General features: G+C 36.7%; 1 protein-coding gene across 1 annotated transcript; it reads right to left on the bottom strand.

Annotated features, from left to right (window-relative positions):
* Positions 1 to 18: 18 nt before the first annotated feature.
* Positions 19 to 12,710, bottom strand: LOC103336479 (SCY1-like protein 2 A). The gene is made up of 14 exons (XM_008239524.3): positions 11,910 to 12,710; positions 11,060 to 11,164; positions 10,622 to 10,732; positions 9,940 to 10,122; positions 9,564 to 9,690; positions 8,488 to 8,549; positions 8,265 to 8,351; positions 7,759 to 7,845; positions 5,846 to 5,959; positions 4,854 to 4,982; positions 4,076 to 4,138; positions 1,735 to 1,896; positions 1,505 to 1,623; positions 19 to 1,333 (listed from the first exon to the last, which is right to left on the bottom strand). The coding sequence occupies exons 1-14, from the start codon at positions 12,402 to 12,404 to the stop codon at positions 388 to 390; spliced, it is 2,790 nt and encodes a 929-aa protein (XP_008237746.2). The 5' UTR covers positions 12,405 to 12,710; the 3' UTR covers positions 19 to 387.
* Between the last annotated feature and the right edge of the window lie 2,305 nt (positions 12,711 to 15,015).

Raw genomic sequence — 15,015 nt, forward strand, 5'->3', positions numbered from 1 at the left:
GGTAGAGATTCCTTCCAATAGCATTTACAACCTTAATCTCTTTTATTGATTTCCAACCCAGTCACTGAAGCTGGGCCTGTAACGAAGAATATACTATCCAGAAGAATTAAACAAAAGAAGCTTCCAAATTACAACGCAAAATTTGGTGCCAAATCGCAACAAAATACAAACTAAGCACAATAGATCAAATACATAACAAACCTTGCCATCCCCGAGAGCTGCTCCTGTCGGCCATGCTAGAAATATGACGTAGTATCCCAAAATCATATACAAAAACACTCTCCACAGAGCATGGCAGGGATACTCTACATGGGCCACTCACAAATCTTTTGTTGTACTGCTTTTTTTATCCTACGTTAATGAAGATACAAACATTGTATTATAAGCTTATAGCAGGTCTAAAAGGGGTGGCTTTTCAGATGCTGATTTGGCATGGCTGGACCGAGACACTGAACTAGCACCCTTCCCTCTACCTCTTCCTCGACCTACAGCAGTTGAAGGGGGAGGAGCAAGTCTAGGTGCTGTCTGCGCATTGTTGCCAGAAGCAAATATGGATCCCAAATCAGCTGACTTTTTATCTGTGTAAGCACTTGAAGCTGAAATGGACTGAGTCTGTTTCAAAAACCCAATAGAACTCTGGGGGTCAAAACCTGAGCTACCCAAACTACCGGTATTCAAAGTTGCATTGCCTTGATTCAGTCCTATTTGCTCAACAGAACTTTGGGTGCCAAAGGCCCAACTGTCATTGTCGTTGCTGTAGAGGTTCATACTGTTTGATGTACTTGAGAATGAATTGGGACCATATTTGTTCCTGGGAGATTCTATTGCACCATTGTTGGAAGGGCCAGTTCCACTTACTGAGCCACTAGGCCGTGGGGGCCAGTTGGCGAAAGGATCTATGTCATCAAAACTGGAACTGGATGATGCTCCAGCATTTGATTGCTTGTCAGCATCACCAAGAGGAGTAACTCCAGAGGATGCCCGAGGAGGCCACTCTATATCAACTGGGGGGCATGACACGGGTGTTTGCTGACTAGAAACTGCAGTTCGCAACAAGGAATTTGGTTGTGAAGAAGTTACTTGAATTGGTTCAATACCCTGAAGGGGATAAGTTGAGGTAATGCTATTTGTAGAATTTTGGAGGGAATTGGAAGGCTGCTTTCTAATGGGGCCCCAATCTTCATCCCATCCTGGACTGCCGTTTGCAGCGGTGGCGACATTTCCGCTTATTTTGCTTGGGACTTGGGACTGGAGCCCATTGGCAGATGCAGATGGTTTTCCCTCTGGGATTCCAGAATCCGTCACAGTAACTCCCCGTTTTTCCTCTATCTTCCTGCCACAAAACCATTACATAAAAAGAGAATAACACTTAATATCAGAAAACTAAAAGAAGCAAAAAACCAAATACATAATGCTGAAACCGATTAGCATGCATGTAAGCACACGCAGACATTGCAAATCCCCCTAACACAATAGAATGAAGCTTAACATGTTAAATTAATACCTCAGAATATCTTTGACAAAGAGCATATATTTGGCAAACTGCTGAACATTTAATTGCGGGGCAGTAAGAAGAGGTGTGAGTAGTGGGAGGACATGCTCTGCAACAAATTCCGCCCCATGCTGAAAATCATGAAGTAAGGACAATGAGTTGTAACTTGAAATAATACATAACAATATAAGCGAGACAAATAAAGCAACTCCAAAGCCAGTTTCATTATTGGAAACTATTACCTTCTTAAGAACTGAGTTTGACACCCCAAGGGTACACATAAGGGTAGGAGCAGAACGATCAACTGCTGTACAACGCTGAATTGTTTGCAAAATATCCAAAATAGCACGCTTATCAAGTGTAGGAACCAAATCTCCTAGACAAAGCAAAGCATTGACTCTCACCTGCCAAAAGAAGCACATTTGAAGTTCATATTCAATTCTTACATTAAGGTTAAGCCACAAAAATTAAATGAATAAAAGAACCAGTGGTAACATATTTATTTTTTGGCAAGGGTAACATGGCATTGAATTAAGAGCTATAGTTGAATCCAGTACTAAAGAAATAGCGGTAACATATTTCTACTTCATTCGTCTTGAACTGTCTATTGACCTTAGATCCACAAAAACTAAAGGCACCTTTAGATTTTTTGAATTTAGTGTCAACAGCATTCCATTGTCCAAAGGAATAATATGGTCTCAAAATACACAAATAAACCAAAGGATATTTGAGTAACCAAACTCGGGCAGAAGATTCGTCCCGAGAAATCGCACGGTGACTCCAACAAATAAGCTTAATGATCAGTTTGGAGTATAAAGACATCTATATTGGTTAAAAATAAAATGAGAAATCCGTCTTTACAGCGATCGAAACAGAGGGGGAATGACACAGAAATTTCCAAATTTAGCAAAAGAAAAAGAAAGGTTTCACATAGAAAAGTGGACCAAGTTAAATGTGTAAGGAACAGACTTTATTAATAAAAGTAGACTGAAAACAAAATACAAATAGGATGGACGGAGAACCAGATAAAGACAGTATAGATAAAATAAAAAAAATTAACAGGAAATACATTTCGATATATGAGAAAAGTAATATTGAAATGTATTTTCAAGGATTGTTAAATGTCGTATTATTAATTGGAAACTATGAACCAAATAAAAGAATGAAACTCCAATTAACACTAAAGAGTTTGGTGGAGTTACTTACAAAGACGGGGGAAACATATTTTAAAAATACCTACAGAGGCGTCGAAAACTATGAAAATGTAGGAGCTGAGTGGCTAACAAAACTATCAAATAAAATTTAAATTGAAGATACGCTGCAAATGAGTGGAGGAAGAGCACTACAATACCAATATATAAAAATAAAAGGGATGCGGAGCTGTAAACTCCTCGAGGAATTGACGAATCACACTATGAAATATGGGAAAGTGGAAAAACAAAATATAATGGAAGAATCAAACACTGCCTGATAACCAATTTGGATTTATGCCAAATAGATCCTCTATGGAGACAATCCAGCATCTACTTACTAAACACTCAATGGAGAATGGCATAAGTAAATAAATCACAAAAGCTGATGATGGAGTAGCAAAAGATAACCTATGGTGGGCCCTACAAAGAAATTGAGTTCTCATTAATCAGATAAAAGTAGGATTACACTAAGCATCATGAGTTCAGCACTAAACCCTGCTTAGAAGTTTTCGATGAAATAATAAGGGTATGCACGAAGTCATTTCATGATGTATGCTAATTAATGAATGGCAGTGAGTCAACTTCCTCAAAAGTAGAAACATGGACAAACCCATTACAATCAAAAGGTTTAAGAATTAGTGGGATTAAAGAAAGAGTATATGGGGGTGCAAATTCAACAAACAAAATAATTATACTTCTGACAAGTTAGGAGGTAATAACCCATTGAATCAAGTCATTTCCTGCATTAAGAATCAGTAATGCAAAATAACAGGGATATATATGTGCATGCGATACACAACTAGCACAGGATGTACAAAATTCAGACAAGCTCGTTGTACACTGGGTGATAAAAGAATGCATTTATAAATTTTTTTTTTAAAGGTCCAAATAACTATGATTAGGTCAACTACTCTTTATGGGATAGAGTGATACATATTAAAGCACAATCAAATGAAATATAATAGGAGAAGACAGGGAGTGACACTCAAAGGAATGATTAATTAAAAGGAGACGGTAAGACACCAAGAGGCTGACAAAAACTTACATGAGAAGTAAATAAAAAAAATTAGAGAAAAATATACATAATATGAGATATTGCATGGAAAAGAAAACAAAGTAAAACCAGAATACATTAGCCAGTTCCACACCATTGGACAAAGGAATGGATGACGATAACAACAATGAGTACCTCTCATTGTGAATTTCACAATGTAGTGGACCAAAACGTCTTTTAACTTAGAATGCTCATAGAAATATGTTACAACAGTTATAAGATCCAATGCACAAATGGAAAGAACATATTGATATCATCTAAGGTAACAAGAATGTGCTTAAAATTAAACCTAAGAAACGACAAGTCAAATAAAAAGTATCAATTAAGTGTACATACCGCTGCAACAGTTGTTTTGAGAGCTAAGCCATGAATACGAGGCAGAATAGCTTGTTTCACTAGCTGGAAAGAATGAAAATATAAGACAATACATACTAGTAGCTCTAGTAAAATGATCATTCACAAGAAAGAACTCTAAGCAGATAACACAGTTTTTGTTTATCGTTGTCCATGTGCTACAAACATTTTTGTATATAAGAAGGAAAAAAATCTAATAAAATGAACTTCGAAATAGCCAGGGGTATAATCCAGAAACTCACTTAATTTGGTACAAATCTCCACCGTTGAAGTATAAGGATTTAATGGTAAATAAATCCAAAAAAATTGTAAAAACATCTCAAGCATCTGAAATGTAACTTATAATATGCCAAATGCATAATTATTAAGCTCACAGAGCTAGGATCTACTTCAAACAGAATGGCAAACTTCAGCCAGCACATCATGAGCTCATCATTGGATAACCAAATAAAACCAACATTTGTTCCATTTCTTTCAAAAATAGCATTCAACATTAAATTTAGACTGCTGATATTCCTTTTAAATAGGAGACTATAATTTTTTATTTGGTCCTGTGTTGTTATGATTTATGTTTGAAGTAGTGGTTAACAACACTTTATCTCCAACAATATATCGTATCACAAAAGCAACTCCATAAACGTGTCTAACCACTGATGATGAAGACAAATTGGAAGAATACACACACACACACACACACACACACACACACACACACACACACACATATATATATTCCAAAAGAATGACAATGCATACTCACCTGAGCATCAAGTTTCTTAGCAAGGAAAGAAGACTTTTTCAAAACCTCCTCCTGTATGCGAGCATCAGTATCACCATATGCTCGAACGATCATGGGCAGGACATGTGATATCAAGTGCTCTTGCATAGTCTACAATACATACATAACAAAATAAGAATATAACTCAATAATGGAAAAAGTATCTACTAACAAAGTAGTAGTCTATTGGAGCCCAGCAGATATATTTATACGGTTCATTGACAATTAACCATAGAAACAAGCTTGAAATGAATCCATTAATAAATCTGAGATATACTTTGATTCTGAACTTCCTCCACTGCATGGAGTAATAAGCTAATGAACATATTTTCTTTCTGATAAGAGGGCAAATGAATATACGGTTGAAAAGCTGAAAAAGACTCAAAACATTTTGATACCGCATGGTACAGGCTTCCAGTGTCTTAAGGTTCAAGAATGAAAGACAGTGTCTCTCACAATCAAAAACAAAAGCTCTGGATAGGGTTAACTGGCCGAAGATTCATCTGGTGAAACCCAATTAGCGTCGGATAGAACTCTTATAGCCAACCCCGAAGCAGTAAACTATCGGGACTAAGGCAGAGTTAAGTTGAGAGGAATTGAGTGAGTTGCAAAACATAACTGAACAAAGTTTTAAAAATAATATTTAAGACATGCACATTTGTGATAGCAGCTTCTTATAACCAAATTAAAACTACAGTACTACGCAAAGAACTGTGGCTCTAAACCCCACGATAAACATGAAACAAAATGAAAACTTAATGTGAGGAAAAAAAATTAGAACTGATAAAGGTATGAGAAAATCCATTGGGACAACATTTTAACTAAATTCAGATTCCTTTTCTTTTTTCATGCCTAGGAATCAGCATCCCTTTTCATGCACCAAACAGCAACAGTACACAAACAAGACCACAAGGATTAAACTACAGAATGCAACTACTATTTTAAACCATAAAGAACAGAGCATCTTCACTTACCTTGTTGATTATGAGTTCTGCATGCTTCAAAAGCAGCAATAAAGTGTCACCCACAGCAGTACTCAGCACAGGAACAAGAGCTGGCAACGTTGATAGCTCAAAGTCATTCTTATCCTACATTAATTTTCAAGGCATCAACTCCATTAATCCAATTGAAAAACTAACCCATGATTATGAAAGAAAAAGCATTCAGTCACCTGAAGATGTGTGTATGTTCGATAGTTAGAGGAATGTGTATTTAGAATACTTTGGGCTCAGTACTTCATGATTTGATATCTTAATTATCGTGTCAATTTTTGCAAAAATAAACGTCATGGCAGTTAATAATGACAGCAAAAATGATGGTGATAACAATGATGAAATCATTACACAATTCTTTACCTGGATCATTTAAAAATTCACATGTTTTAGAGTGGCATTATTTGAATCCTACATTTGCTCAGTTAGCCCCTCCCTTAGTTGGTAACTTTTTAATTTTACCTCTGGGAAAAAAAAAAAAAAAAAAAGTAAAATACATTCCAGCCCTTCCCCTATTGCAAATGGATCAGCACCTCTACACCAACCGTGGATGCCAGTACACCATGGCCAGTAGCCATGGGTGTTTCTCTAATTGAATAAAAACATTAATATGGAATAAAATGATTGGGTAAAATTGTTAGTTCCCGAACAAAAAACAGAAAGGGGGTTAACCTAGCAACAAAGGGGGTCTCAAATAGGACCAACATGTGATTTATACTTATAGTGATATATATGGGAAAAATATATCAAATTAAATGACATGTTATAATTACCATCTTACCTCTATGGTACTTTTTGAGATTGAAGCTAGAAGAGAATATTGGAATATGAGCTATGAATAATGGGAAACCATTTAGGAGAAATAAATAGTGAACTGACAACATTTTTCTCTTGACAAGAAACTAATATTTTCTTAAGAAAAACGGCATTTTTTTTAAAGGAAACAAATTTTATTGCAATAGATAAAATACAGAGATGGCCAAGTTGGCCACAAAGAAACAGAAACAAAAAAACAGAGCAACTAGACTGAACAAACCCTAAGCTACTAGCAAAAGAACCCCAGTAGCGCACACACAACCTATAGCTAGGAAATGGCTGCTTTCCAATCCAGCCAAATAACCCTAAAGGACATCTCTAAAGTCTGAAGAAGTCGAGGTCCATAGAGAAGAACATAGTCTAACTTTCTCCCACAATTCCTCTGTTTCGTGACCTGCTTGATCCTCAAAAATTAATCTGTTTCGTTCTAACCAAACCACCCAAAGAATAGCCAATACACTACAGCCCCATAAAACATTGGCTTTCTTCCCATTCCCGGGGATTATGAAAAACGACATGTGAACAACTATGGACAAGGAGTCCACTTTTTTCTTTTTTCTTTTTTTAAAGAAACAAATTTTATTGCATATAACAATAAAATACAGCAGTGGTCAAGATGACCACAAAAGAAGGCTAAAACAAAGATATAACAACTAGACGAAAACCAGATCCCCAAACCTCTAGCATACAGAAAAACCTGAAGAAAAAACTAACTTGGCCTGGAAAATTAACGGATGGCTGCTTTCCAATCCAAACAAATAATCTCAAAAGATAAATCTCCAAAGTCTGTAGAAATTGAACCCCATAGTGAAGACCACTTTCAAACTACAGCAACAAAAATAAAACTTGCTAAACTGCCTGAACTAACGCAAACACAAAAACTCTAACACCCATCATTGCTACAATCTTTTTTATTGGAACTCTGATATAATCTAATACCCCATAACAAGCACTACAGGATTCGTTCAGAGTCACTCACAAGCCTGATCAGTTACATAGCTTAAGTTTTAATTCACAAAGCTTTTGTTGTAGGTACGGTGATGGCAGATCTCCAATCACAAAGGTGAAGCAATTAGTACCTGAGACTCTGCAATCGTGAGAACCATGGGCAGAATCATTGGCTGCATAACCAAATTCCTGAGTTCTGCACAAAGCGGCGGCAGTACCTAGAAAAAAGATAATACAGACCATGTTCAATCATTCAAGTGGTCCCACTGAAAAAATTAATATCCGCAGCAGTGGGGTCAGCCAAACTAGAGAATGCAATAATCGTGAAATGCAAATTACTAACAGGTATAACCAGATACCCAGATTCCCTGATTTCAATTCATTTAGTTTTCCACTAGTACAGCTGAATAATATAGGACACATGTAACTCAAGAGTTCTTTCTTTCTTTAACCAAACACAAAAATCATCATGTGGTCTTTATTTCATTAATCTTTGTTTGTTGAATTTTCGTTTCCAAAATCAACAATTCAATGTACTTCAAACATTCATGTTTAATTACACAAAACATATATACTGTAAAAATAGATGAGATAAATAAATGACACATCACTTGATCAGACAAGAATGAACTCAAACCTTATAGCGCAATACACGAGAGTCAAAATCTTTCCACATATCATATAATGCCTTCAGGAATTCAGACTTCTGCATGTTATCTCTTTCCTGCAAGTAAATAAAAAATTTATGACCAAGTAATTTTTTATTGCTGTCAATATTTTTTTTTTCTTTTAATATATTGCCCCAGGGGTAACTTTATCCCAGAAGCATGCACTGGTTACGCTGAAATGCAAATGCATACAAGCATGTGGTCGAGAAAGCGAAGAGCACGCAACCTAGTGTCATCCCGGAAAAATGGAGAACCTGCAAAAAATATAATATTATAAACAAACCCGATCCTGAGTCAAATTGCAATCCATGTTCACTTAGTATGTAACGAAACACTAATATTCCAACTAAATGTACTGCAGAGATTATAGCAACAAAATATAATCAAGCATGACCAAACAAATTCTATACATGATTCTACATTAATTTTGGCTTTCCACGAAGAGCATTCAAGAAGATTTGGGAGTGATCGCCATGTATCAGGAAAAGAACAACCTGAATTCCTCATGCACTCTCACCTTTAATAATGATGGAGGATTCAGTAATGCCTTAGGGCTTTTACAAACGGTCATGCCATTACACACTAAGGATTTATCATTTTCTGCTGTTTTAGCTAAGAGGAAAGGGACATTGCAGGCAATTCAAATAAATTTGCAACTTACACTTGTAGGTGAAATGTTTAATAAGAGCATAAAATTGGTAACGCCTTGATGAACTCACTACAACTCAATACATGATGTTCCACACTGCTAAATCTTCCAGTAATCTTCTTTCTTATCTTCTCTTACATTATACTATTTCTTGTTGCAATGCATATAAACTACCCTGAAAATTATAGAGAGAGAGAGAGAGAGAGATGGGGTTCGTGACGCAAGGAGATCTTTATTTATTTAGACATAAATAAATAAATGAGATTAGTATTGTTTAGCATCTGTTAAAACTAAAAAAAGAGATTTAATTATTATTTACTTTTAATCAGTCGAATTTGGGAATTTAGTTACTAGGTTTATTATTTTTAAGTCCTTAACCATTTTGCAATTCCTATATACATAACGTTTCTAGTAATAGTTTTTGAGACTTCTGGCATATTGATGAATATTAATACAGACTTCATTTTGCCATACTTTGCCTCAACTTATCCTTCTCTGTCTCTTCAAACATCTCCTATGTATTCTATTTTTCTCTCTATTTTACATCGATTGGTTTGGAAGCAGAGGAATGTTTTCCCTATGTGGAAAAGCTCCATTACAGTAAGGTTCATGTATTTACCTGTAAAATCCATTGCTGTTGGCCTGAAAGCCTCATTTGTAGAGAGCATCCTTTGTAAGTCAGGAACTAACTCCGGAGGAATAGAGGAAAAGGCTTCACTAGATAAGTAACTTAAGGTATTCATATACTGCAGAAGACAAATGTAGAATTAACAACATATACAGAATCATAGATCAAGCATGAGAATCACTTGCATGACCAATTTTTAGTGCACATGAAATGAAGGCGAAGTAGCAGCCAGAAGTTGGTGATGATCCTTGTTAAATGAGATAAGCATATCATACAAGCTATTTTTGTGTTTTCCGGATATGAAAAAAACAACCAATTAAAACACCCACATTTGTATGAAAGAGTGAACACTTCAAAACAAAATTACCATCTTGACATTGTTGTGGCAGTCAAGCAAAGGCTTGTGTGAAATCAAGTGGTAGGCAAGACATCCAAAGCTGAAAATATCAGAAGAACATCCAGTTGAAAATTCTTTGCTCCTAGCAAGTTCAGGAGCAGTGTAATTCAACGATGGCTGAAGGGGGAGTACAGAGTCCTCACCATCATACTCCTGTGCAACCCATATCAAATCAAATAATGATAGGTACATATGGCTCATGGGAAAAATATGTATTCATTTTATTTTTTGCTGAATAACACATAAATTGATCTTCTCCATTGATTTAATAAGCTTAAATTAATAAACCTGAAAAGTGAGTCAACATTTTCACAAGGAAACAGCATATGGCTCATAAAAGAAAAGGCCAAACTCTTAACTATTTGTAAAGAAATCCGGTGTGCAAGAAAGATCATTCAAAGTTGTTGCAAAAGCAACTGCATAGAAGTGAAACAAGGAAGAAAATGAAGACATTCATAGATTCATGAATGTGGGTACATCCAAAACGTAAATGATACAATTAATAAGAGATCAAGATCTACAAGCCAAGTGTATATTAATAATGTGCTGGAGAACAGAAATCAAGAATTCACAACATTACCAAATGTGGAGGGGGAATAGAATTCTATGTATAATAAGCTTATTTAAAAATCCTATCAACAACTTCACTCACAGCATAATGGAATGCCTGAACATTAGCCATATTGCCTGAGGCCTGATCTGTTGAGATTGCAAAACCAAATCCACCAAGCTTCCACGCTCCACTTGATGTAATAAAGACATTCTGCAGAAATATGATTTCGCATTAAATTGACATTCCATATGCTTTGGAGCTCAAACTTGAAGGACAAGCACGATAAGTAATTGACCAGAAAAACATTTATTGTATTCATTAAGGGAATTGATCAATAAATATCAAGCAATAAAATGAAAATATGGACTTTTCCTTAGTAAATATATCTTCAAACTAGCACGGACAACAAGGGCATATAGTCTTGTAAATATTCTACCCTCCAGATTAACAAAGGAGAAAACATCTCTAAGTGAAGTCAAATGTTGACAAATTTCACTTCCACGTATTTTAAATGTTGTGAAAACAAACAATTGTTACCTCAGGTGATATAGCCCGATGAATAAGACGCGCATTGTTATGGAGAAAGTCCAAGGATTCTGCTATTTGGAGCAAACCATGCTTCACCTCCAACAAACCCATTTCCTGGCAAGCAAAAATCCTTTTGAGCAAGCTATGATACCACAGGATGAACTCATAGTGCACGACAGATAGGAAATTGACTAAAAAAGTCCAAGGATGGAAAATATCCAGCCCCCACAAAATTTACAAACCAGATGCAAATATAGCTATAAAACAAAATTATTTCACCACCAACAAATTAATCGATAATAGTACAAACATATATTTTCCAAACAATGATTCTGTTCTGGGTAAAAACTTGTCATGTCCTCATCTTGTAATTTTACTTTTACTGATTTCAATATAATAAGCCCAATGTTCTGAGTATATGCATATTAAACATCAATGTGAAGCTATGCAAACAAATTTATCAAGTTGGAGAATCAGTTCTATTAAAATATGCATATTAAACAAATTTATCTATTATTGGTGTGTTATCAGTTCTGCGGAAGCTGCAGTTTTCACAGCATACAGACAACTCTTGTTCTACAATTTCTTTTGTATAGGACCATTCAAATTGAAACGGGCATCTTATTAACACTAATCAGATGTATCATTCTCAAAACCATACAGCTACATTAGAATTCAAGTGGGTAATCTACTGATCCACATTAAAGAAATTAAATCCTAGCGAGCATTTCACAGATTTAAACTACCTTGCAATAATCAGAAGGCCCAGAATAATCCAAACATGCATTTATACATTACATTATCCAAACTCAAATCCGACATTCACAAAAAACAATTTAAGCCCACTAGAGCTACCTACCATTCCTTTAAGCTCCTTAGGCACCTTAGCCACATTCTCCACATTCCCAAGCGTATTGGCCACCGAGGCAAACAACGGCTCCGTGACCATTGCCATGGCATTCTTGTTCTCATCCAACGCCTGAACCACGTGCACAACCCCGGGATGCCTCAGCCTCACCAGCCTCGATGCATCGGCCCGAATGATCTCCAAAAACGCATCTTCCGCCGCCTTGGATAACCCGGCACGCACGCGGGCCTCCGACAAAGCCTTCTTATCCAAAACCCAGACGCAGACCGTGGGGTACTGGTGCGCCCGGTTGGACTCACGAGCAGCCTTGGCCGAGTACAGCTTCCAGACCAGACCCGGTCCGGCCGACCCGATCTGATCGAAGAGCTCGTAGTCCTGGAGAGGTTTGGGTCCGGCGACTTCCTGGACCGTGGTCTGTACGGTCTTCTCGATGACCGCAGCGGTCTTGGCCAGGGCTTGGGTTAGGGTTTTCATGTTGATAGACATGTTGGACGAAGGGGAAATTGCAATGTGTGTGATACAAATCGAATGAAATTAAACAAAAAACAGTGTTCGTGTTTGTGAATGTATAGGTGTATGTAATCTGTGGAATTGGGAATTGTAGGGTTTCTGGGTTGAAGACGAAGGAGGAGAAAGAGGAGGAAGTGGAGGGAATTGGAGCTTTCCTCAGACTCAGATCATCGCTCTGCTTTGGTCTTTCTTTCCACCCCTCTCTCCTCTCTCTCTCTGCGTAGTTTCTTTCTTTCTTCCTTTAAATTTTTCGTCGATTATTTTGCTTTTTACTTATTTTATTTTCATGTTTTGGACAAGTTATCTGTGCGCAGCGTGCAGTTTGGTGCTGTCTTAATTAATTGTTCTTGGGCTTTCCTTGGGTTTCATTCATTCGTTTAGGTGAGATGACTGAGTTCCACGTGGCAGCGACCTTTATAAGTTACTTACTCAGTGGGTGTGCCGGGCTTCGCTTTCCTTGCTCAAGTCCAGTTTGATTCCAATTAAATGAAATTAATATCCAAAGCTTTCTAAATTCACTGAAAAATATTTGCTATGGGTAATAATAACAGAAGCACCAAAAAAATATTGAAACTGTTGACTGGTAGGACCAGCAGTCAACGCAAACCTTGACTCTAGAGGGGGTACAAGATAACTAGGATCAAAGTGCGTGAGTTGGGTTGGAGATGTGGAAGAACACGGTACTTGTATTGATTTGAATCCTTGTTACAACTGGTTTTCCAATTATACAAGAATAGAGCTATTCTAAGTGAAAAGAAAGAGTCAGTCTCCTTCTCCCTTCCTTTGGTCTTCTATTTATAGGCAGGTGAAGCAGGTGGTTTACATTGCCATTGCATGATCTAGGGAGGGAGGAGTAGCCCACTAGACTGAGCATGAAAAGTCTGGCAACCCGTCACATTTGAGCAAAGGCCTAAACTATAATGACTAAGCAGGTCAGATCATTGACATAGAGCATTCTGGCTCTTCATTGGATCCACAGACTCTCCCTTCACCACTGAAGGTGATGTGAAGAAATCCATCTTCATCCTTATTTTCCTCATCGATTGTAGACATCAAGGCATCTGTATCATTGAAAGATTATTACAACCACAACTAATTTGGGAACAAGTTATTATTATGGCTAAAACAAAAATGCGTTGTAGCTCACCAAATAGAGGTTCAATGTTCTTGCAATAGACAAATATACGTTTTTTTCTGCTAACTCTGATACGCATCCGAATGAAAGAAACAAAATCTCGAAGAGGCATATCACCATACACTAGGAATCTGCAATCAGAAATGAACTTGGAGTTTGCCCTTTGAAGTAAATAAGTACATTTTCTTTTGGTATGCAATTCAAATATACGGATGTTGTCTTCTTCTTTTTTCTGATAGATTTCAGAACATATATCAAAAGCATAAGCAAAAAAGGAATTGGAAACTAACTTCTTCATGTCTGTGTCAGGAAGTTACTCCTTGGATCCTTTTCCAGAGTCACCTGCAGGGAGGCTCAAATTAAATAGAGTATATCCACTGGATGCATAGGAAGTGTTTAATGCGGTGAAATTCTTACTGGTATACAATTTGGATGTTTCTCCCTCAATTCCACAACATCTAAAATAATGCAGTGTTTGTATATATTCATCCGATTCCTGAACATAAATCAAAAGCATAAATGAAAAGAGAACAAGCCTATTCCATTGTAGCAATACAAATCAAGATGACTAAAGCACGAGGGAATTGGGAACTAACTTCCTCACATGAAATTCTTACCTCCATGCTTCCGAGCGATTGTCAGTCCTCAACATCGCAGCCTTTTCCACAATCACATGCATGTAGACTCAAATTAGAACAAAGTGCATCCACTGAATGTGTAGGATGTAAGCACATTTGATTCAGTGAATTTCTTACCATATTCAAGAACCTCCTATTCCAAGGGTCTAACAATCGAATGGATCGCACATGGGAGAACATTTTCCCCTTTTTTCTGACGAATTTCTAAACACATATCAAAAATACAAATGGAAAGTGAGCTTGTAGCAATACAAATCAAGATAATTAAATCACAAAGGCATTTGGCAACAAACTTCTTCTCTTTAATATCAGGAATGCCGCTCCTTACAGCATTATCCACAATCATCTGCACAATAGCTCAAATTAGAACAGACTACGTCCACCGAATTCCTAGGAACTAAGCATATCTAATTCAGAGGAATTATTACTGGTATTGGATCTTGATTGTTTTCTTCTGCTTGCATCCTCTCTGAAATATTTTAGTCCAAAACCATTATAAGAAAACAGATGAGAAACTTTGATAGAAACTAATCGCCAATTTCCAAAATAAACCAGAATAACTATCTCACTCACACCTGCATCTAAGAAATTTGAACTAATCTTTAAAGAACTACATAGACCAAATACTAAAATACGCACATGGGTATTGCAAAAACTATATAAGAAAATCCCGAAAACTAAATCACAAACCTTGAGAAACTTGAAGCTCGCAAAAGCTTTTAGCCAAGGTGAAACTCCCACGACTATCCTCTGTAAATTCCAAACAAGAAAAGATCACAAGCGCACACCAAATGCTCTTATCCAGAACTCAAAT

Source organism: Prunus mume, linkage group LG6 (genome assembly GCF_029339155.1).
Source record: "Prunus mume cultivar Tortuosa linkage group LG6, ASM2933915v1, whole genome shotgun sequence".
NCBI classification, from domain to species: Eukaryota; Viridiplantae; Streptophyta; class Magnoliopsida; order Rosales; family Rosaceae; genus Prunus; species Prunus mume.